At 38.9% G+C, this 24,262-nt stretch overlaps 1 protein-coding gene across 2 annotated transcripts in view; it reads right to left on the reverse strand.

The window, feature by feature from the left end:
- PSD3 (pleckstrin and Sec7 domain containing 3) overlaps positions 1–24,262 on the reverse strand; it is a 593,010-nt gene that overhangs the window by 374,983 nt on the left and 193,765 nt on the right. The window contains exons 3-4 of one of the 2 annotated variants that reach the window (XM_077773127.1): positions 18,917–19,997; positions 15,920–16,315 (exon numbers count right to left, since the gene is read on the reverse strand). In XM_077773127.1, the coding sequence (XP_077629253.1) occupies positions 15,920–16,315; positions 18,917–19,997 (1,477 nt within the window). Of the gene's footprint in view, positions 1–3,242; positions 3,330–15,919; positions 16,316–18,916; positions 19,998–24,262 lie in introns of those variants that run through there. The other variant, XM_077773129.1, reaches the window with a different exon arrangement.

The raw sequence follows: 24,262 nt of genomic DNA on the forward strand, positions 1-24,262 counted from the left end.
TCCGGCCTCAGTTCTCAGTTTTTCTCTGCTAAAAAGTAGGGTCTTAATAAAGACCAGCTGGATCAACAAAAGGGAGTGGCTTACTTAAGAACATTCTGAGGACAGAAATTATATTGCCTTCCCCCTTTCTGAATGTAGGCTTATGGAGCATTCAACAGCAGATGGGACAAACCACGTTCACATAGAGGTAGGCTCAAGTCCAATGACACCAAATACTAGTCAGCTACACCATTCCTCCTGCTCCAAGGCACAGACAGTTCAGTATACCTAAGCCAATTAAGAGGAATAAGCCAGTTCTTTCAAAAATTGATTATTAAGAAAAACAAATTTAAAAATCCACAGAGCACTTTGGAGTCTATCTAGAACTTTGATATGCACTGTTGTATCTGACCCTCACAAGAGTCCGATTTTCCAAGTAAAAACAGAGAACCAAAGAAACATTGCCCCGGCTGACAGCTGGTAAGCAGCAAGGCTGGGAGTTGAGCCCGTATCTTCCATCTCCATATTCAGTGCACCTACTTGTATACTACCTCCACCCAATGTTATTAATGACAAAAAGCCAAGCACAACAGTAGCTCAAAGGGCTGACTGAACCACACCCTCTAGCCAGCTAAATAATGACTAAAATCCTTGCTGGAACCCAAAACAGGCTCTGCCTCCCCAGAATTTCAAGACTGAACATTTTCACAGTAGGTTCAGACCCAGGCATCTGAGAGAACCCCAGTGCCTTGCTATCCGGCATGAACTCTGTCCTGATCCACGAATCACACGAGTGTGGCCAGAGCAGGACCTGACAAATGCATTGGGCCCTTGATGACACAACCCAGCTGTGCAGGCAGGTTCCCTACAAGTGAGCTTCCAAACATTCCAAACATTGTGCTGCAGAACTGAAGGGAGGAAATGAGCTGCAGAGGGAGCTGGCAAATCTGACACAACCTTCCATTCCACATTTGCACTTTTGCACCAGTAAAGCAGTTTAAAATAGGCTCCCCGAGGGTGGCACAGACCATGCCTTCAAGAATACACTAGAAACCATCAAGAGGTTCTGAGAAGTGGGAACAGAGTGGGAATAGAGAACTTCAATTTCAATTCTTACCATTGCCACATATTCCTTTCATATTTTTGAAAACTAGTTCAAAATTAAATTTAAAATCTATAATGACTGCACTGGAAAGTCATGGAGGCAAACAGAAAACCTGACACTAGATGAAGTAAACTAATACACAAGGAAAGAATTTTAAACAAAAGCTTTGGAAACACTGATCTAGACATGCGACCTTTATAAAGCAAAACAGGGGAAAGAGACTCATGTACAATTTTATGTACATATTTCACAGTAATACAAGAAATAGAGTTATTTTTTGAGGAGCAAAAAAATTGTTACTACTTAGTACTTTGTGCTAGGCATTCTACCTTATTTAATCTCAATAACCATGGAAGAAATGATATTATCCACAAGTTATAGTTCAGGAAACAGAAATTAAGCAGCTTCAAAGAGCTGCACGGCTACTAACTCCTGGGGCATAAAGACAGAAAGGGCCAAGCTGTAAATAAAGATAAACCCTGTAAGAACAGCCACTACTGCATGGCAAAAGACAATCTGCACCTATGGAGAGAACACAGAAAGGAATGGTTTGATTTTGACAATCATTTTAGCTGTACTCCTATTGTGGGTCATATTCCTCCTATGAGGTCCCTATGTGGGCAGTGCTGGGCTCCACATTCAGAGATGATGGAACTGAGACACTATCAGTAGGACATGAGCATACCGAAGTTTTCACAAAGTGTTGATGGATTTGTACTAATCTACCCATTTTTCTCTCTTAGCCCTCCTTGACATCCAAGGCTCCATTTGAGAGATGACTGATGGCGCAGCGGGGGGCTGCCTGCCACGGTACCATGGGGCACAAGGCACTACCCAGAACCCTGCCACATGTACAGTGTGAGCATACATACCCACAACTCCACATTCATTACCACCATTCTCTAAGGTCTAAGTCCTCTTACATGCCTGATATAAGGAAGAACACCTTAAAAATAACGATAGCCAAAGTTTATTAGTATTTACTGAGCTTTTATTACTGCAGGAGAAATTCTGCAAAGTGCATCCCATGCACTGCACTTCAGTCAATCTTCACAACCACCACCTCTCAGGCCAGGTGATATCACCATGTCTAGGTCATGTACGAAGAAACTGCCATTAAAGAGTGGTTAAGTAACTTACTAGAGGTCAAACGGTAAGAAGTAGAGCTAAAACTCAATCAGTGAGCCTATAATTCCCAAGTCCAGGCTCATAACCACTCTGCCTCTCACAAAATATGTTTCACGTCCTTTTCTTCAACCATTCTCTTTGTCCTTTATTATTAACGCTACAGAACAAAATATCCAATTAGAAAGAGGCATTTTTTATATCAGTGGGCTATGTAAGATAAATGGCATAAAATACTGGAAATATAAATTTAAAATTATGAACTTAAACTCTAATCAAGGCAAGAAATTTCAATATATCCCATACATACTCACCAACACCTCTATTAGAATCAGCTAATTGTCCTGAACAAACACTAGGGTCCTCACAGACTCTTGGCTGTTCATGAGCCCTTTAACCCCAAGCATCTCAAGAAGGGATAAAATACCAACACAATGGGCTCAAGCTCCCTTCTTTACCACTGCTGACCTTATTTATGTCTTGAACTTGTCTGTGCCTATTGAATATGAAAAAAGAGAAGACTTCCCAGAGATAAACTGTGAAGCTAAAAATCCCCTCAGTTCCAAAAATAAAATAATAATAATAATAATAATTCTCAATGCCTTTTTTCTTTAGAAAACCGGATACCCTTTGAAGTTTCAAACCTAATGCTAAATTCTATGACGAATCATGTTTCTATACTAACAGCACAACCAACTTTCCCTTAGAGCAGTCATACACCAAAATAAGAATGACAGCCTTGCACAGTTGTCAGATGGACCCCACTAAATGATCAAGTTCAAACTGGGAACCTTCCAATGCCTGTACGCAGTTTCACAAAAAATAGCTGAAATTAACACAACTACAGTTTAGGAGCACCAAGCAGTATCTAACCACCTCCAAGAACAACACAATTCTGTTAAAGGAAAAAATCACAACATGCCCAAATATTACAGACCCTGTAACAAATAACACCCTCTTCATTTCTGTCAGCCTCATTTAAAAAACAATATATATGAATTATCATTTTCCTAAGTTTCTAAGACTTTCTTACCATTCTTTCCAGTTTAAAATCCAAGGTATTTTCTGTAACTGCAATTATTTATAATCCAGTACTGCCCAGGACAGGACAAAGAAAATAAACTGAATTCCAGTTACCTCCGTCAGCAAAGAGTCTGCCCATAATTTTGTGAGGAATACAAAGAACATTCTCCTGTTCCATCTGTTCAGCAAACCTTCATCTTCAGCAAAGGCTCTTTTAATGTACTTCTATAGCTGCTCCTGTTGTAAGTACAAACTGCTACACACTGACTCTGCAGTGACATTCTCCCAGAATGCTACGTCCCTCAGGGGCTGAGGGATAAGAACTTGAAAGAAGTTACAGGAGAACTCCCCCCACCCCCTCCACTTAGCCTCAACAGGCAGCTTCCCTCCAAGAGATCGGCTTCAAAAGTCCAGACCCAGTGAAGTCACACATGACCTCACAAACCTCCAACTTAACTCTTCAGAAGCCAGACGGCAAGCTGACAACAGGGAGAAAGGACAACTGTCTTAGTTGATTTGGAGTGGTTGCTCTTATGGGAGAAAGAGAAGTTTGTCCAACATAATTTTAAAAAATAAAAAAAAAGAAAGTAATATCAGCATTGTTCTTCCATAATAACACTAGGTTTCTGAAGCACTGTTTTTGAAGACTCTAAGTTCTTGCAGCACACACATACTGGACCTAAAAGAATGACTGAAAGAGGGAATACAACCTAATCCACTTAGATTTTATAAAATTCACACTTAATCTTATGTGATCTGTGTTTTCCTATTTTTATTTCTACTTTTGTTTCTCCTTTACTGCTATCGTTGAAATTAAGCATTCATTTTCCCTGTTCAAGTTCTGTTTCTTCAGACAACCAGAGGTGGACAGGCAACACTCACAGCTGTCAGACACAGCAGCGACTGCCTGCAGATGCATCCAAGAAACCAGGAACTATAGGAGTCCCATAGAAAGGCCAGCCAGCAGACCCAACCAATGGATAGCAGAGGCTGCATCCAGTGCCCCGAAAGGGAAAGGAAACTCGTGTTTTACTTCATTCTGTTTCTCATGTTTTTTCTTTGGACACCAGCTGTTTTTGTTGAGATAATGGAATTATAAGGATCAGGAGGTAGAATAAGTAAAAATTACTTTATAAACAGAAGTAGATAAAATTACATTCTCTCAAAGAAAATGTAATATGACCTTTCAAGAATGCCTTGATTCACCCAGAAAATGATTACAACTTATTGTCCAGCAATTGTATTCCTAAATATATACCAAGCCTAAAGAAACTCCCCCATAAGTGCACAAGAAACAACAATTAGAATGTTCACTACCAGGTCATTTGAGATAACAAAAATACAAGGCGGCCAAAGTGTTCGTAAATAGGAAAATGGAAAAATATAGTATACATTCATGTAATGAATACTATACAGCAAATTAATAAAGTAGGACTTTATGAATCAGTAATAATGAATTTGAAAAAAAGCAAAAAGTTACCAAAGGAAAGAAGAAAGTAACAAGTATATAAAGTCTAAAAACATGAAGATACTACCTAGTGTCTCCAGGTGTACACTTGTATAGGAATCTGTAGCCAAACACCCACAGGCCAAGGTTACCTTAAGGAAGAGAAAGAGCGGAATGGGAAGAGGGAGGCATTCACAGGAGTTGGCAATTCATCTGCAATGTTTCTTTCCTAAATTGGCTGGTGAGATCACAAGTGTTTATTATTTTCCATACCCTTGGGATGCCTAAAATGTTTCAGAAGTTGTAAAATGTCAACTGCATAATGCCTGCCTTTGAGCACAGCAGCACCTGTTCAGTCGGAAAGATTAACAGAAGAGGCAGGGAGGTTTACATCCCCTCAGCTCCCAACTCTCAAGTCCCCAAATCCAAGCAGCTGTTAATAATTCTGCCTCAGTTTGGCTCTGTCTGGACAGTCACCCTGCCCACTTCCCGCCACAATCATTTACACACATCCACTTCTGCCTTCAAAACCCACCACAGAGGTGCCTAGCTGCCTCAGCTGGTTAAGTGCCCAACTTCGGTTCGGGTCATGATCTCACGGTTCGTGGGTTTGAGCTGCACATCAGGCTCTGTGCTGACAGCTCAGAGCCTGGAGCTTGCTTCATATTCTGTGTGTGTGTCTCTCTCTGCCCCTTCCCCCACTCTGTCTCTCACTGTCTCTCTCTCTCTCAAAAATAAATAGGCATTAAAAAAAAAAAACATAAAGCAACACTTCCAGGAGGACCTCCACGACACCTGCTGGAAGTAGCCTCAGCCTCAGACCTTTACTGTCTGGCTCTCTAGGCCTTGTAGTAAAATTACTTGTGAAGTTGTCTGCCTCCTCTCTGACGGACACCAGTACCTAGTATAGAGCTGCTGCTAGGTAAGTTCTTTGCCAAACAAAAACCTAGTGTCTAGTATGTGCTGGACCCTGTAACAGAGGTTCTCTGAGTGTCAAGACTAAAGACTTGAGAAGATCATTGTCCATATCTGACTAAGTACATTACAGGATGAATCCTAAAATCATTGTTAAGGGAACTCTTATGGTTTTGCTTTACAACATTCAATACCTTATTTTCTCTTTACTAAAAAGTTTATATTACTACTCTTGACTAAAAAATGTCACATTCTTTGTGTTGTAGTGGAGCTGCTAAATAAAGACAGTAAAACAAATGGTCATTAAAAATCCTCATCTTCAAGTAATTGAAGGCTCTTAGAATAATAATAATATTATTATTATTATTATTATAGATATACAACATCCTAAATTGATCTGGCCACAAAAAAGTTTTAAAGAAAATAGCTCAATCAGTGCTATTGCTGATAATAACAGACAACATATTCTGAGTACTCCATCAAGTGGAAGTAAATTATTATTCCTTTTTCAGGTAAGTTGATGTTTAGGGATATAATTCACCAAAATTTAAGCAAAGCAGTCTGACTTACAAACCCACACTGTTTACTAAGAAACCATATTGTTTCCTAGCAGGAAAATGGATCAACCTCAATTATATTTCTAGAGTAAAGATGGGCACCCCATGATCACTACACCAAAGATGAAACAAGATACCATCACAAGGTTCACTGCCAGCACCACTCACTTACACAAACCGCTGTTAGACTTGTCCCTGCCACTAGAACAGTGACCCTGCTCACCTAAGAAGAGGGACTGTCTTACTTAGCTTTGTATTCTGCCTCTAAACAGTTTCCAGTGTTTCTCAAACTTTAAAGTATTCATGAATAACCTCAGAGTTTGTTAAAATAGTTAAAATACACATTTTGATTGAACAGGTCAGGGGTGAGGTCTGTGGTACACATTTCTTTTTTTTTTTTTTAATATTTTTTAATGTTTTTATTTATTTCTGAGAGAGAGAGACAGCGTGAGCAGGGGAGAGTCAGAGAGGGAGACAAAGAATCTGAAACAGGCTCCAGGCTATGACCTAGCTGTCAGCACAGAGCCCGACGTGAGGCTTGAACCCACGGAACCGTGAGATCATGATCTGAGCGGAAGTCTGCTGCTTAACCGACCGAGCCACCCAGGCGCCCCGGTGGTACACATTTCTTACAACTCCAAGATGAGAGGCTGACAGCCCAAGCTGAACATCAGAATCACCCGGGAATCTTTTTCATAATTTCCTTAACGTTTTATTTACTTTTCAAAGACAGAACAGGAGCGGGAGAAGGGCAGAAAGAGAGGGAGACACAGAATATGAAGCAGGCTCCAGGCTCTGTCGGCACAGAGCCCAATGTGGGGCTCGAACCCATGAACCGTGAGATCATGACCTGAGCCAAAGTCTGACTGAGCCATCCAGGTGCCCCAAACAGTGACAGCTTTAAAAGAGTCCCCACCCAGGTGGGAGTGCCTGGGTGGCTCCCTTGGTTAAGCGACAGACTCTTGGTTTTGCTTCAGGTCATAAGCTCATGATTTGTGAGTTCAAGCTCAGCGTTAATGGTGTGGAGCCTCCTTGGGATTCTTTCTCTCTTCCTCTGTCTCTGTCTGTCTCTGTGTATCTCTGTCTCTCTTTGACCCTTGTATGTATGCTCTCTTTCTCTCTCAAAATAAATAAACGTTAAAGCTATCACTGTCCGGATGTCACCCTCCACCAACAGAATCAGAATCTCTGGAGGTGAAGCATGGGAAGTTGGAATTTTAAAAAGCTCCCTATGTAACTCTAATGTGCAGTCAGGTTACAGAATCCTATTCTAGAGCTTTCCTACTTTAGCTTGGTCCATGGACTGCTGTTCCAGACAAGTCAGTGTCTGTCAAATGTCATTGTTTATGTAGACCACCTGGATATCTTCTAAAAATGCAGATTCTAACTTAGTAGGTCACAGGTGGGGCCTGAGATTCTGCAATTCTAACAGAGTCCCAGATCAACACTGCTAGGATGCAAGGTAGAAAGATTAAAAATCTCAGTAGTTCAGTGTATGACTTATAAGGGCTTCCTTTAATAATTCTTAATTGAGAGACCAGTAGGACACTACAGATGGAGGTTTGGGCTCAGGCATATGAAATACCATATGGGATGGGGCGCCTGGGTGGCTTAGTCAGTTAAGCGTCCGACTTTCGCTTAGGTCATGATCTCATGGTTCGTGGGTTCAAGCCCCACATCGGGCTCTGTGCTGACTGCCAGCTCAGAGCCTGGAGCCTGTTTCAGTCTGTGACTCCCTCTCTCTCTGACCCTCCCCTGCTCACGCTGTCTCTCTCTCTCTTAGAAATAAATAAAAACATTAAAAAACAAAAAAAAGAAATACCATATGTGTTGTGGGGATTATGAAGTCGAATTATTGATCTAACACTGGTTTAGATGTAGTTTGATATTAATCTTCATTAGCATGCAGGAGAACTTACCATGCACGATGGCCATGATACTGAATATTAAGGCTCCGTTAGGAGCTTGAGCCTATTTAATACACTCTTTACATCAGTTCACAGAAAGCCTATGAGATCCACAGTAGAAAAAGAAAAAAAAAGATAAAGGCACTGAAAATGTACCCACTTTGGGTTTTGATAAATTGGTATTCCTATGTAAAATACCTTCATATAACTTTCTCTTTTTGCTTCCCCAAACAACAAATCTATGGATAATATTCCTCATCCAGTATTGCAAATCTTGTGATAAATGACCTTTGCTTAAAGGAAATGTTGTTTCCTTTGAAAGTTAAAAACTGCACTGATATATGAATAAAAAGATTGCTATATCATCCCAACCAGTTAAAACAGTAACTGCCAATCCAGGACCCATAATTATCCTTGTAATAATATGTATGTCCAATGTCCTTTGTCATAAAGCCTTGGGGTGCCTGGGCATCCAACTCTTAATTTCGGCTCAGGCCATGATCCCAGGGTCATGAAATTGAGTCCCGCATCAGGTCCCGTGCTAAGTGTGGAGTCTGTTTAAGATGCTCTCTCTTTCCCTCCCGCCCTTCTCACCTGCTCTCTCACTCTCTCTCTAAAATAAATTTTAAGAATAAATAAAAACAGTGTTTTCATATGGTCTTTGATAAAAGATCATTCACTTCAGCAAGCATCCCACAACACTCTTCACAGTAGCAATCCAGGGCATTCCTTTAAGTTGTGAACTACAGAATTAGAATGTTTCTAAGAAACCCTATTTCAAATTCAGAATCATTTCCTGAAATCATCACCAATTTATTTAAAAGACACTCAACAAATAGAGCCCCAAATCACCAAGGCCAGCCAGGGCCAGGACTGTCTGAGAAGAATCAGAAGAACATCAGACGACCAGAACACTTAGCTTTTACACTGTTGTCCCTGATAATCAAGGCAATGCTGGAGAAACGAAGTGCAGAAGAGCTGCCAGGAAACTCACCTTGGAGGGCATTTCCTACAAATATAGAATCAGAAAGATGCACAAGCAGCACCCAAGTGCTCCTGTGTGTGCATCTCTGCAGCTGGCCTCAGCACACCCCTCATCACCCAAGAGTTCACTCATGCCCACAGCTGCGAGCCTCACCTCTAAATGGTGACTCCAAAGTCCTGCAGCCAGCCTTCAGTCTCACACTCCCACCAGCACTTCTACATAAAGCACCACTGCTCTCCTAATATTTAGCGTTTAAACTGATCTCACTACTAGCTACTGTCCTACAAACCCTGCCGATCTCCCCAATTCCTACTACTTTCTAGATTTAGTAAATCATCCAAGCTTGAAGTCTCACAATGATTTTGACTCAGGCTGCATGTCCTATATTCAAACATTTGCTAAATCCTTGCATCTTTTTTTCTTTACCAGGCTTTTCTTACCTATTTTCTTATATCCCTTAGACGATTATTCAGATTACTACAAAATGCAAAGTAGGTTTAAAATAAATATCCACAAACTAGAATTTAGCAAATTCTTACAACAAAGCTATAAAATGAGTGGTAAGGTTATTTCCACCTTACCAATAAGGAATCACAAGCTGTCTGGAGCAAAACAAGATGAGGCAGCCAGTAAAAAGGAGGACTTGACCTCCTTGTCTTCTGATCCCAAATTCCCATAATTATGCTACCCTAACACAGAGTGTTGTGCTTTATGAAAAGGAAGCAGTATTTCAGGAAGTCCCATAATAGGTGTACCGGAGAGTTAGAGCTGGGAGGACAGTGCTGGCAGCTCAGGGGCTGATACAGGACTTGAGCTCATGGCAGAGTAGCATGACGACATAAATTTTGATTTATTTATCTTCTGTGATGTACAACACCAGTCATTGTTAAGCTACTTGATTTTCTTTTCTTGAATCCTGCTACCTGACTAATCTCATTTGCTTCTCCTTCCTTTAGCAGATAGGTATTATTCGTTGGATTTTATATGTAGAAAAGTTCTCAGATTTACTGTAATTACTCAAGATCACATACCTAGTAAGTAACTGAGACAGGATTCAAACCCAGATAGGACTGGCTCTGAAACCTAGCACAGCTCCCACCACTCATCATTGAGCAAAGACCCCCTTGTAGTAAATAAAAAAAAACCAAAATCCATTATAAATGCTTGAAAGAAGCTAGAAAGAAAAAAAAATAAGAACCCATTTTCTGCAGAACTAGTTTTCAAACCCAAAAGAAAAGGACTAAAGAGATTACTGGAGCAAGAGCTACCCAATAATAAACCTATGAGACCACAAAGCCTCCTGCTCCTAATGATACAAGAAAAGTCAGAAACTCAATAGACAGCCAGAACTCTAAAGACAACTTCACAGGACCAAAATATTTTCCTCACCCAGCAGCTTAACTAATACTACATTACTTTAATTCTTATTGTAATACTTATAAAGTATATTAAAATCCTGCAGGTTTTAAATTGAAATGTCAAAAACATTTTTGAAATCATACTTCACATGCTTTTTCCTAAACAAACACTAAAGAAAGAGAAAAAGTGAAGAAAAGGGATACTTTTAAATGTCAGCATTCCATTTGAGAAGAGGGAAAAAACAAAAACAAAAACAAAAGGAAGGCCAAAAAACCACAACTATCAAATTCGGAGTAGACCCAAGACTGCCTGAAGCACTCTCCTCAGGCATATCAGTTGCACACTGATGTAATTCACCTCTTCTGCTGTACTCCTCCATATCCTGAGCGGTATCTGAAAGAAAAGCTAGGAAGCTGAGACATAAAATATACCTATTATGCTAAAAAGGTAATTTTAAAAAGCAGTTTTATATATTTCAGAGAATCAAAACAGAGGATCCTGCCATATTACTATATTTGGTATCTCTCTTTTCCTATCTGTCCAAACTCCAGCTCAATAGAAATGGACAATATTCAGCTCTGTTAATGGTCACAGTGACAACATTTGTGCCTTACAGTCTTCGGGTCAGAACTTACTGATTAGAGTTGCAATCATCAGATGATAAGCCAGCAAGGGAGAAGCACTCAGACACAAAGGAACCCATTGGAACATGTACAAACTGTAAGTCTCTAATTATCCTTTCTAATTTTGGAGCCATGTGACTGGACTTCACACAGCACTGCTGACCCCGTCAGCCTGAGTGCTATGTAGCTGACCACAAAGGGAGGAGATGCTCCTCTTTGCTCCTTCATTAAAATATTGTGTTACAATCACAGGGTGAGCTATTTCCTGACAGACATGCAGCTTCCTCACCAACATTCAGTGTTCAGAGCACTTCAGAGCACCTGAGAGAATTTAACTATTCCTGTCCAGATTTATTCCAAGGTCTTAAGAGGTTTTTTCACCTTATAAAGAATGACCTATTTGATACCACAAAGGTATATAATCCTTTAAAAGACAAATAGTGAGCACATGTACTCTTTAAAAATGTCCTTTCCAACTTGATACTAGAATATTACAGATTTGAAATGTTTTCTTCTCTGACTTAAGTGGAGAGAGTAACAGGGAAGAACAATCCTCCTCTGACCACCAATGCATAGCTAAATCCAAGACTGGAAGGTGTTCCTGAGACAGAGAACTAAGTTTTGCAGAAGTGATACAACATCCTCATTATCCTTCCCAGCCACTTGCACCTTTCTTTAAAAAAGCAACACAATAAAGAACAGTGTTATCCTGCATTCAAAAGAAATCACTATCAAATACTGCTACTGAAATCATCTTCTTTTTCTTTTTGTAAAGAGAGAGAGAGAGAGAGAGTGAGCACACCCGAGCTAGGGATGGGGTACAAGGGGAGACAGAGAATCTCAGGCAGGCTCCACACCCNGAGAACAGTGTTATCCTGCATTCAAAAGAAATCACTGTCAAATACTGCTACTGAAATCATCTTCTTTTTGTTTTTGTAAAGAGAGAGAGAGAGAGAGAGAGTGACCACACCCGAGCTAGGGATGGGGTACAAGGGGAGACAGAGAATCTCAGGCAGGCTCCACACCCAGCCCAATGCAGGGCTCAATCTCACGACTGTGAGATCATGACCTGAGCCAAAATCAAGAGAGAGTCAGACACAATCAACTGAGCCACCCAGGTGCCCCTGAAATCATCTTTAATGACAAAGTAAATCATATATTGAAGTAGAAAAGGATTTTAAAATATACCTAGGCAATGCCGAATATACTTTTGTTTTGAAACCAAAATTAAATGGGCTCTGGAGCCTGATTGCCTAGGTTCAAATCCTGGGCATGCAACTTACCATCTGTGTGACTTTGAGTAAGTTACTCAAATGCACTATGCCTCAGTTTCCTCATCTAAAAAATGAGAACATTAATAGCTCCTTTCTCCTAGTTTATTATGAGTATTACGTACCATGTGTTTACTAAATAAAAACTATAAGATGCCTATGATACAAAGTTGTGCTTAGAGACAACCTAAGTAATCTTATAATCTTTTCTACTGACTGACAGCTAACATTTTATACATTAAAATCAATACCTCAACAGAGATGGGCTTAATTTCTTGGTTCAGGTCTAGCTAGAATCAAAGAAGCATTACCAGGAAGACAGTCATATCATCAGTCATTAGTCATATCATTAGTCATATCATCCCCTTTTCTTTGTGCCTTCTAGAGAGTTCACTTCATTCAATAAGGTCAGAGCCGCCCCCCCCAATCCCCCCAGCCCATTGCCAAGGGAACAGGAGAGGCCAGTGAATAGAGAATATTAAGCATGTGCACTTGTTTGACTTATCACTTTCCTTTTACAAATGTCATATTTATTAATAAAACCAGAAAATGTTTTTTCACTTGAATCCTAACACTTTGGCCCTGAGTGCTTGGTTGAGGGAAGTCAATCAGGCTGACTATTGGGCAGTCAGCATTCTAGTCTGGACTTCCTTAACAGGCTCAATAGTCTGTATCCTTACCTCTACAGAAGAAATGTTTTAATGTAAAGGAAATGTTTAAAAGCCTGCTCATTGATTACTTTAAATATTTATGGAGACATGTTTATTAACAATTTGGTAAATTTTTTTCTCAAATTGAACACACACCACCACCAACAATAAGTTCTACCACTACCAACTCAGATTTCTAATTATATAGACATATGTCATGAGAGAAATTAGATTTAGAAGAAGAATAAAGGTATGAGAACAGGCAGCCTAGAATAGCAAATATATCTGGTCTAGGAGTCAGACAATTTGAACTCTGATAAAGGATCTCTCACAGGTAAATCCATCCCACCAAACTGGGACTCAGATTCTTTACTGTAAAACAAGATTATCTAAGGTCCCCTTCAAGCTAAAAAATGTCATAATTCTTCAGCCCACAGTTCTTCTGGTGCTGCAACTTAAGAGCACCAAAAAGAAAGAGAGATAAAGAAAAGCATAAAAGTTATTCCAGTTAGTTCCTTTAAAATTTCTTAAGAAAAATAAATAAATAAAACTTCTTAGATCATTGAGCCCACCCTACGTTTATAACCTGAATAGACAACATATATCATAAAACAAAACCTTTTTCACCTGTAACCACATATTATATTATGCCAACTAGAAGAACACAAATAGAGGTCTGGTCAAGCCACCAGAGGTGTTAAAGGAAGGGAAGAATGACCACCAGTCAGGAATCAACGGAAGAGTATCAGAGCTAGGAGAAGTGTGGCTGACATATCCCTAAGATGCTTCTCATTCATACTGGAATTCAGGGTTTTTTTTTTTTAAGATTTTATTTAAATTCCAGTTAGTTATACAGTGTTAGTGTCAGGTGTACAACTTAGTGATTTAACACTTCCATATGACACCCAGTGCTCATCACAAGTGCACTCCTTAATCCTCATCGCCTAGCTCACTGACCCCTCTACACACCTCCATTCTGGTAACCACCAGACTGTTCTCCATAGTTATGAATCTGTTTCTCAGTTTGTCTTAGAACTGGCCAAGATCATAAGGTTTGACAATGCAAGTAATGAAGCTTTATCTTGAGATGGCCTAAAGTGTACTGTGGTCTAAATCTGAGATGCTAAAATATTCTATAACCTTCTAAATACTTTCATAACTATCTAACTCTGCCCTACTAATAATGACGGGCACCTATGCTGGCCCAATGGTGACTACTTCCTATTCTAAATAAGCAAACCATACCTACGTTTGTTAAACATTTCACCTAATTCCTTTCTGATCTGACTTTCTGATGTTCATCTCTTTTCATTTACTTACTCTCCCTGAAGCTTGGCAGCAAAGCCTCTCAGCCCAAAACACCTCAACTCTCTCATCTATTTTTTGGGTCTGTAATATAAACAACTTCAACTCACCCCAGGAAGTTGGACTGAAGTTTTAATAAAATTATCTGCATGCCTATCCTATTGCATTTTATCTCAACTTGCAGTTATCAGGGATGATGGTGAAACAAAAGCCTNCCCCCCCCCGCCCCGCCCCAAGGGGGAGGACCATGGTCTTCAGAAACACCTTCCCCCTGAGGGATGCCCTTCCCCCTCTACCCCCGAAATAGAGAAAGTCTAAATGTGGACTTGCCAACCAATTCTGACTAACCCTAACTCCTATTTTGTGCCATATGCTGTGCTAGTTGCTTTAATCTATATTAACTCTTTAAATCTCACAGCCACATGGCATACATAACTTCATTTTGCTAAAGTGAGTATCAGAGAAAATAAGTGGCTTGCCCAAGTTATTCAGACTAAGGTTTTTTGCTTTTGAGACTAGTGTTGTTTCATTATGTCACTAGTGACCCAAGAAGGCAATCAACAGCCATTTGGAGGTTTCTTTTCATATGGAAATGCATAGCTTCAATTTATAACACGCCAGTCTTGAATGTATTCACCCAATGAATTATACACCTATGAACTGGTTATAGATAATGCTCAACAGAAAACGAACTGCTTACAAAGAGAGGCTCATTGGAAACCTGTATGATATTGACTTTTTTAAAAAAAGTGCTGACACTTTTTCATACAACTTTAAAATATTTATCTCCTTAAACTCTCCTTTACTTCGCCCAACACACGCACGCGCGCACGCACACACACACACACTTTAATTCAGGAAAATTATATCAAAACTGAATTCATAAAATCATTAACAAGTTTAGCATTCTCTGCCCACTGATAAAGATGTTAAAGGAAAGGTGAATGACACGCAGATAATGAGCAGGAAGAAACGAAATGCTGGATAATCTATAAATAGACAGGGAATAACTAAATGACAGGTAGGGCACATGTAACCTATATAATTTGTCCCAAGTAGACTTAAATCCTAAAGTAGAGAGAGAAAATAAATATTTGTAGTCTTGACTAAGGTATCAGTTCTATCAAGCATCCATATAGCCAGATCTTTCCCATCTGAGGAATAGAAGCCTACCCAACAGAACAGGTCCTCACAGAGCAAAGGCCTAGAAGATACTTTGGTGACCATCTAATCCAACACCCTCAATTTGCAGTTAAGGAATTTCTGGCCTAGTCAAGCAACCTGCTCCAAGTCAACACCCAACATCCATGGCAATACGAAAGCCAACATCTCTCAGTGTTCTTTTCATGGCACCATACCACTGCTACAAAAACTGCACCATGGCAGTTAACACCTACTCATCACCCACAAATATTTGCTCAGGATCCAATTTATATATGGTAATCCAGGAAACACTACCAAATACAATAACCACAGCTTGCCAATTTGGGAAACTGCTAAAGCATACTCTGCCTTCCCCTAAAACCCAAATTATTCTCTACTCACATCATTCACATATATCCACAGAAACTGGCCAAATGGTCTTCAGATATATTCCACTCTCAGATTTCCCAAGGAGAAAATGACACAAAAACCACCACATGAAATTAATGAGAATACAACTAGTACCTTCCCCAGAAAGCAATCCCTGGAGTCCCTTTCGTGTAGATGGATTCACTGTTGTCACTCAGCCCATTGGTGATTCCACTAGAATAACCCATCACTATTCCACCATCTGCAGAGACACTCAGGATGTCTTGCTGTCCGGCCGCTGATGTCCTCTCCAGGAACTGACTGCCTTCTTTAATGCGCTGCTGTATCATTGGAGTGAGGGGCATTTCAAAGCTAAAATAGCTATCAGGTTCTGAATATAATGTCTCCAAAGACTCAGCACTGTAGTATAAGGAAGTGTTGTCCAAAATGGTTTCAAACTGGGAGCTGTACACATCAGTGGAGTCCTCTGTATACCCGGGCCCAAGGACATCATCATCTCCTCCCCTAAAGTGCTCCTCTTGGTCAAGAATCCTGGAAAGGAAATAAGAGTAAAGAATTTCAATATTAGGCTAATGTTCTCTTTATTTTTTCCCTTTCAACCATATAGCCATTTAAGAAAGATAATACTCTATAAAGCTAACAATTATATTCTTTGGGTTCTATCTTAATATATTTGGAAAGGAAGATATCATAGAAACATATTTGGGTTGAAGAACCTCTTAGCATACATGTGCTATCTAAATAATTTGTGTAGTTTCAAACTAGTTTCCTAGTATTTGAATGAAAATATTAAATTCCCATTTTAGCCAACTAAACTCCACAAATTCAAATTTTTAACAGCTACTGTCATCCTTTATTTTAACAGACACAGATAAATACACTCTGTAAACTTAATGGAGTAAAAATACACTAAACTTTCATCAGTCTATTAATACATTCTGATTTAAACAAGACCAACCGCCCTTAAGAGAACGAGAACATTAGAATCCAAGGGCTGCCCCCTGCTGACAACAAGGCAGCACTGCAGAGAGTTTTCATGCCCAAAAATCGACAGTGAATGACCTTTAAAAAACAAAAACGATTTTTTAAAAAACCAACAAGCATGTTTATTGTAAGGCTAACCAAAAGAGTGAAAACATGTAAACAAATTACAATTTAATATACATGGGTGGAGCATCAATTAATTAGTATGCAGCATTGTGTCCAAATATTAAAAATAAACATTAGGATAAATAAGCAAATTTTTTAAAACTCCATAACAGCAAGAGCTCAAGAGTTAGTAAAACCTGGGGCTGAATGCTAGATATGCCAATTACCAGCTATATCACTTTAGAAAACCTTACTTAACCTAAGCCTCAAATTCCTATAAATAGGAATAAAAGTAGAAAACTACCTCATGGGTATCAACAACCCTAGATGTTATGAAGATTTACAATCAACAATACAGGTGTCTTTATTGTTTTTAAATTACAAAGGTCTACCACATACCAAATTGTACTCTGTGTTTATATCTCTTCATGGCTTCTCGCTGTCCATGGAATAAAATGGGAAATTACTCTCCACTTCTTCACACTCATTTCCCACCCCTCTTCCCAAAGCTCCTTACGCTCCAACCACACTGATGGAGTTTCAAATCTTTGAACCTGCCAGAAAGCCTCCATTTCACACAACTCTAGGAAGAGCTCACATAACTAGGCAATCCAGCAGCTCTCCTTTGCACATTTTGTTCCCTCCCTCCCTGGAATATTCTTCCTCCCCATTCTGACTGATTAACTCATATTCATTTCTCAAGTGTCAGCCTACTTATCATTTCCACAGAAAGTCCTCTCCAAGCCACTAACTGAATTTAAATCTTTTTTCTGGTATGTCTCTGTTATTTTCCTTCCCAGAACCTACCACAATTTGTGATCCTATAATTATTAATGTGTTTATGTAGTTAGTGTTTATCTTTAGCAGTAAACTCCATGAAAGCAATGACCACGAGCCATTATCTATTTTGAACATTCTTTTATGCCCAGCATCTAGCAGGGTCAAGAACATCATAGACAATCAAAAACTATCTGTGGAAGAAGGGAGAAAGGAAGAGTGGAATAAATTAATAATATGCACAATAGCAAAAGTATATATCCCAGTGGGACTATAACTACTGAGCCATGTGCCATGTATCAAGGCAGATTTTCTGTGTTAGGAGGGTTGCAGAGGAGAGAGTGGAGAGGAGGAGTCCTGATAACCTTCCTAAAGGAGCATCAAATCCATCTAGGTGGATTTGTTAATTAACTATAAAGGAAAATGTATTTCCTTATACCAAGCAAACAAAAACCCTTAAGCCCTGACACAGAAATTCTCCCACATAAATTATAAAATGTGGTGTTATGAGGACTGATGGACGAAAAGATGCTACAAATTGGAAATGAGAGTACATGAAAAATGACTTTGCCAGAACGAACACCGTATGGTCAAGAAAGCAATGAAAAAAAGTGAAAAAGATGGGTCATGTCTTCCATTTATCCAGGCTCTAAGCTGGTATGGATGTCAGAAATGTATGGAAAAGATCAGGAAAATACCGTATCATGCTAAGTTGACTTATCAGGCCCAAAATCAAAACATATGCTACTTTTAAGAAAGGATTCTCATGTGAATGCACTAGAACAACTGAATTTTAAAGTCTACTTCTGACCTCCTGACCTCCTTTCTAAACCTAGAAAACTGAGGCAGCCCAAACCTTTGTGTTCACACATGCATGCAGTTTGTATACAGGCACTGGTGTTGCATGCAGAAGAAGTGCCTAAGATAGGATATAATGACTACAAGATATGTCAAGAATCAAAATCTTTTCATATTATTAAACAGCTACGGGGTATTTTAGTTACCTTGATGTTGGAAAAGTCGAAACCTGTCAAACATAAAAAGTATCAGACATGGATCCACATGAGTATGGTGTTCACAGTTTCTCTGTAACTCTGCCTCCCCAGTCTATGCCTAATGGATAGCTTTACAACAAGATCCAGCTTCCATTCTATAATAACAAGGACCCAGGATATTATGCTGAGTTCTCATGGCCAAGTACAGGATAAAGGTCTCCTATAATGTGTACTAGGCATCACAGACAGCAGGACGATTGTGGGAGCTCACCTTTCCTTTTCTCTCTCCAGTTCAGGTTTCTTCTCAAGATGTTCCTTGTTTTCCTTTAGGAAGACTTCATCCTCTCCACTCTCAACAAGAGGCAGAGGGGAAAACGTCCCTGAGCTGGTGCCCAGCTTCTCTGATGAAGCTCTCCAGGTTTCATCCCAAACACTCTCAGTCAAACCAACTGAATTATACAAATTAGCACTTGAAATGAGATGGCTTGGCACTCTGGAAAGTTCTCTGCTTTCAGGAGAGGTGGTCCTTTCCAATGAGATCTCAAAATCCACAGGATGCTGTGTCTCTCTTTTCTCCCCTCCTGTCCACAATATTTCCACCCCTTGAAATTCCACATGCTTGACCCGGCCTGGACGTCCCGTGGAGCTACTGTGATCAGGCCTCTCTCTGGAAAAACCAACACTGCCTGCAGAGGTATGGGTCACTGCTGCGCTCCCCAGGGAGGATACAGGACAAGCTGGCTCCTGCTCATGAAGGGCCCCTTTTCTACCATGATTGGTTATCTTGGAAAGCTCTGCCTGAGCTTCTCCAGTTAACAGTACAGTCTGATCCTTCTGGATGCTCAAATAAAAGTTCTCCTCAGTCGTAACTTCGGCTGAAAGAGGTATATCTGGTGCTTTTTCTTGGCCAGCAGGAAATAATTTTTTGGCTCCCTGTTTCTTTGTTTTATGAGGGGTAGTGTCCAGCTCCTTATCCACCTGCTGAACTGAAAAAGTAGAAATAGCATCTTTGTCCAGTACCTTTGTAGCCTGTAATGTTTCTGAAGCTATTCTGGCTTCTGTGGCTTTCAGAGTTGAAATCAAAGAGTCAATGGGTTGTAAACTTTGTTCCTTGAGGTGACTTTGAGAGAGGGACTCTCTGACATCTTTTGGTCCTTCTGTAACACTCTCTAGCCCAGACTGGTGGCCATGAAGAAGCTGGACCCCTGGCTGCCCTTGTGGGCAGCCTGGCAGAGACTCTGTATCGAACACAAGAGATGTTCTTAGGCCTTCTCCACTTTCCTCCATGGTCCCATATTCTGGAAATTCATTTGTGACATTTGGTGGGAGTAAAGTGCTTCCTCCATGATCACCTATGAGTAGAACGGAATGGACACATAACTTGTTTTGAACAATAGGTTCCAATGTATAATAATAAATATCCACACATACTACATACTCAATAATCCTTATTTGATTCTTTCACTGTCTCCTGCCCTCAACTACTCTGCAACACATGCTTCTTGTGACTCTGCTAATGGTCCCTTCCACTTAGCTTACATGAAGGTAGACACAAAGATTTGAGGATAGAAGGAGGCAATCTAATGCCACATGCCATACTTCACCTTCCTTTTGATAAACTCCCACACAGGAAACTCAGTTGCTGCACATGCAAAAAGAGATTGAAATAAAATACCTATCACTTTTCATATACCACACATGAGGTAGTAACTAAAATACTTATATTGGGCATAAAAGCAAATAGCCTTACAATCCAGCCAAAAGTATCTGTGCAGTGCAATCTCTGAGACAGAGCCTCAGAACAAAGATATGATCTATTTAAAGTCAGTAAATACTTTTTCAGCTGGAAGCCTCCCTTTTCACTACTGGATTTCTCGGGAGGGGNTAAGAAGCATTTCTCTGTGAGGGCAGTCTTTGTAATACCTTCGTAAGACAAGACTAAGAGAATATGGATTGCTGAAATTTGAAGAGGGAGCATCTCTTCACATCCTGATTTTGAAAACAAAGATAGTTAAAAACAGTAAGACTCATGGGGCGCCTGGGTGGCTCAGTCGGTTGAGCGTCCGACTTCGGCTCAGGTCATGATCTCGTGGTTNGTCAAAATGGAATAGGATACTTAATGTGTTAAGAAAATTTTCCAGGATCCCAGTTACATAAAATTTAAATGGTGTGTTTTAAGTAGAACCCCAATAAACGAAGCAGTGAAATCAATAATTAGTATATGTTTACCACATTGAACCAAATTTACATTTCCTTACTAAAAACATCAGTCACTGAGAACAATGAAAACATTCTGATGAAGAAAAATTTTAATTGAGAGTTTATAGATACCAGTTACAGTTATATCAACCCCAATATCCAATTTTCTTCCAAACTTGGTTTTGGTTATTTTGTATCAAGAAAATCCTCATCTACACTAGAAATGCAGTGTACTCACTTTGACAACTTCAGTAAAGAAGACATTTGTTGTGTTGTTGTTTTTAAAGCACTGTGAACTACAACCTTCCTATTTAGTGGAATGTAGATAAATGTCTGAATACATACACTGAACAACATTAAAGACTTGATTCCAAGGCATATGCAAAATAAGGTTAACTTGGAAATGTGTTAACAACATATGATATCCCCCAGTATGCAAAATATATGACCAGTAATACATCTGAGAGTATATACTGTTTAATATGCCATTTTTTTAATAATTTGAAATATATTTTTAAAATTAAATTTGAATAAGGTATGGATGGAATCTAAGAAGCATTTCTCTGTGAGGGCAGTATTTGTAATACCTTCATAAGACAAGACTAAGAGAATGTGGATTGCTGAAATTTGAAGAGGGAGCATCTCTTCACATCCTGATTTTGAAAACAAAGATAGTTAAAAACAGTAAGACTCATGGGGCGCCTGGGTGGCTCAGTCGGTTGAGCGTCCGACTTCGGCTCAGGTCATGATCTCGTGGTTCGTGGGTTTGAGTCCCGCATCGGGCTCTGTGCTGACAGCTAGCTCAGAGCCTGGAGCCTGTCTTTGGATTCTGTGTCTCCCTCTCTCTGACCCTCCTCTGCTCATGCTCTCTATCAATCTCTCTCTCTCAAAAATAAATAAAACATTAAAAAATTAAAAAAAAAAAACCAGTAAGATTCCTCTTCCTAGGGCGTATATTGACATTTTTTCCTCTTTTAAGATTCAGTGGTTTGTAATATACTAACAAAATTATATCATTACCACTCTCTAACTCAAGAACATTTCACCAACCCCCCCCCCAAAAAAAACCCATATCCATCAGCTGTCACTCCCCATTGCCCTATCTCCTCAGTCCCTCATAACTACCAATCTTCATTCTTTCTCTTTGGATTTGTGTATTCTGAACATGTCATAAAAATGGAATTATAAATATAATCATTTTGAATCTGGCTTTTTTCACTTAGCACAATGTTTTCAAGGTTTATCCACATTGTGACACATATCAGAACTTCATTCTTTTTTTAGTGCCAAATAATACTCCATTGTATGGATATACCACAGTTTTTTTAACCACTCATCAGTTGATGGACATCTGTGTTGTTTCTACTTTTAGGTTATTAGGAATAATTAACATTTGCATATAAGTTTTTATGTCTACATTTATTTTCAATTTTTGTGGAAATACATCTATGACTGGTATTTCTGTGTCTCATGATAATTCTATGTTTCACATCTGAGAAACTCCCAGTTTTCCAAAGCAACTGCACCATTTTACATTCCTACCAGCAAAGTTTGAGAGTACCATTATTGTCCATCTTTTTTTTTTTTAGCTGTCCTGGTGGGTATGAAATGGTATCTCACTGTGGTTTTGATGTGCATTTCCCTAGTGACTGATACTGAGCATCTCATCATATATAAACTGGTAATTAGCACATTTTCTTTAGAGACCTATCTATTCAGATACTTTGCCCATTTTATAACTCAGTTACTTGTCTTTTTATAATTGAGTTGTAAGAATTCTTTATATATTCTGGACAGAAGCTCTTTATCAGATATATACTTTGCAAATATTTTCTCCCATTCTGTGAGGTGTCTTTCCCTTAGTTAATGGTGTCTTTTGAAACACAAAAGTCTTTAATTTTGTTAAAATAGAATTTATCTACTTTTTTTCATTGCTTATGTTTTTGATGTTATTTATATGTAACAAATCATTGTGCAATCTAATATCACAAAAATTTATTCCTATGTTTTCTTCTAAGAGTTTTACAGTGTTAGCTTCTATATTTAGTACTACATTTAATCCATTTTGAGTTAATTTTTATATATGGTGTGAAGTAGAGACCCAACTTCATTTTTCATGTGGATATCCAGTTGTTCCAACACTATCTGTTGAAAAAACTATTCCTTCTCCCACTTAACTGGCTTGATATTCTTGTAGAAAATTAACTGACCATAAGTTTAAAGGTTTATTTCTGGACTCTCGATTCTACTGCATTCAGTTAGAAGTCTATCTTGTTGCTGGTATTACACCATCTTGATTATTATAGCTCTGTGGAAAGCAAAATTGGGAAGTGTGAGTTCTACTTTATTCACCCTTTTCTAAGTTGTTCTGACTACCCTGGGCCCATTGCATTTCCCATGTGAATTTTAGGATAAGCTTGTCAGCTGAAATTTTGAGAGAGACAGGTGAATCTGTAGAGTACTGGAATCTTAACAATATTACTATTACATTTTTGACCTATACCATAGGCTACCTTTCCATTTATTTAATTTTCTTTAATTTCTTTTAGCAATTTTTTTATCATTTTAAATGTACAAATTTTGCATTACTTTTGTTAAATTTATCCCCCTTGGAATTTTATTCTTTTTGTAACTATTATAAGTAGAATTGTCATTTTTAAAATTTCATTTTCATTTTCCATTGCTAGCACATAGAAATACAATTGGTTACTGTACACTGAACTTACATCTTGTAACCTTGCCAAACTTCTTAAGTTCTAGTATCTTTTCTGTTTATTCCTTAGGATTTCCTCCATACAAAATTATGTCATTCATGAAAATAAATCGTTTTACTTTCTTTTTTTCTTTCTTATCTGGATGTCCTTTATTTATTTTTCTTGCCTATATGCCCTGGCTAACACCTCTATTATAATATCGAAGAAGTAGTAAGAGCAGACAACCTTGTCTTGTCCCTAAATTTAGGAAAAAGCTTTTAATCTCTCACCATCTTCTTAACTTTTCACAAATGCCTTATATCCAGCTGAAGAAAGATCCCTTCTATGCCTAGTCTGTCAAGTGTTTTTATCATGAAATGATATCAAACTCTGTCTAATGTTTTTTCTCATATGGGGTTTGCCTTTTTTTCTAGTAACCATTACTGTATGAATTAATTTTGATACACTGAACCAATCTTGCATCCCTGATTATAATCTCTCAGTGTATAATCCTTTTTATATGTTGCTAGGTTCAGCTTTCTAGTATTTTTGCTGAGCAATACTGGTCTGCAGTTGTCTTGTACTATCTTCGTCTGGTTTTGGTATTAGGGTAATGCTGGTTTCACAAAATGAATAGGGAACTATCCCTATATTGGCACCATTTTACACTTTTTAAAAACATTTTTCACATTTTATACTTTTTAGGCTTTTAACAGTTTTCTCTC

Source organism: Crocuta crocuta, unplaced genomic scaffold (assembly GCF_008692635.1).
Source record: "Crocuta crocuta isolate KB4526 unplaced genomic scaffold, BGI_CrCroc_1.0 scaffold177, whole genome shotgun sequence".
NCBI classification, from domain to species: Eukaryota; Metazoa; Chordata; class Mammalia; order Carnivora; family Hyaenidae; genus Crocuta; species Crocuta crocuta.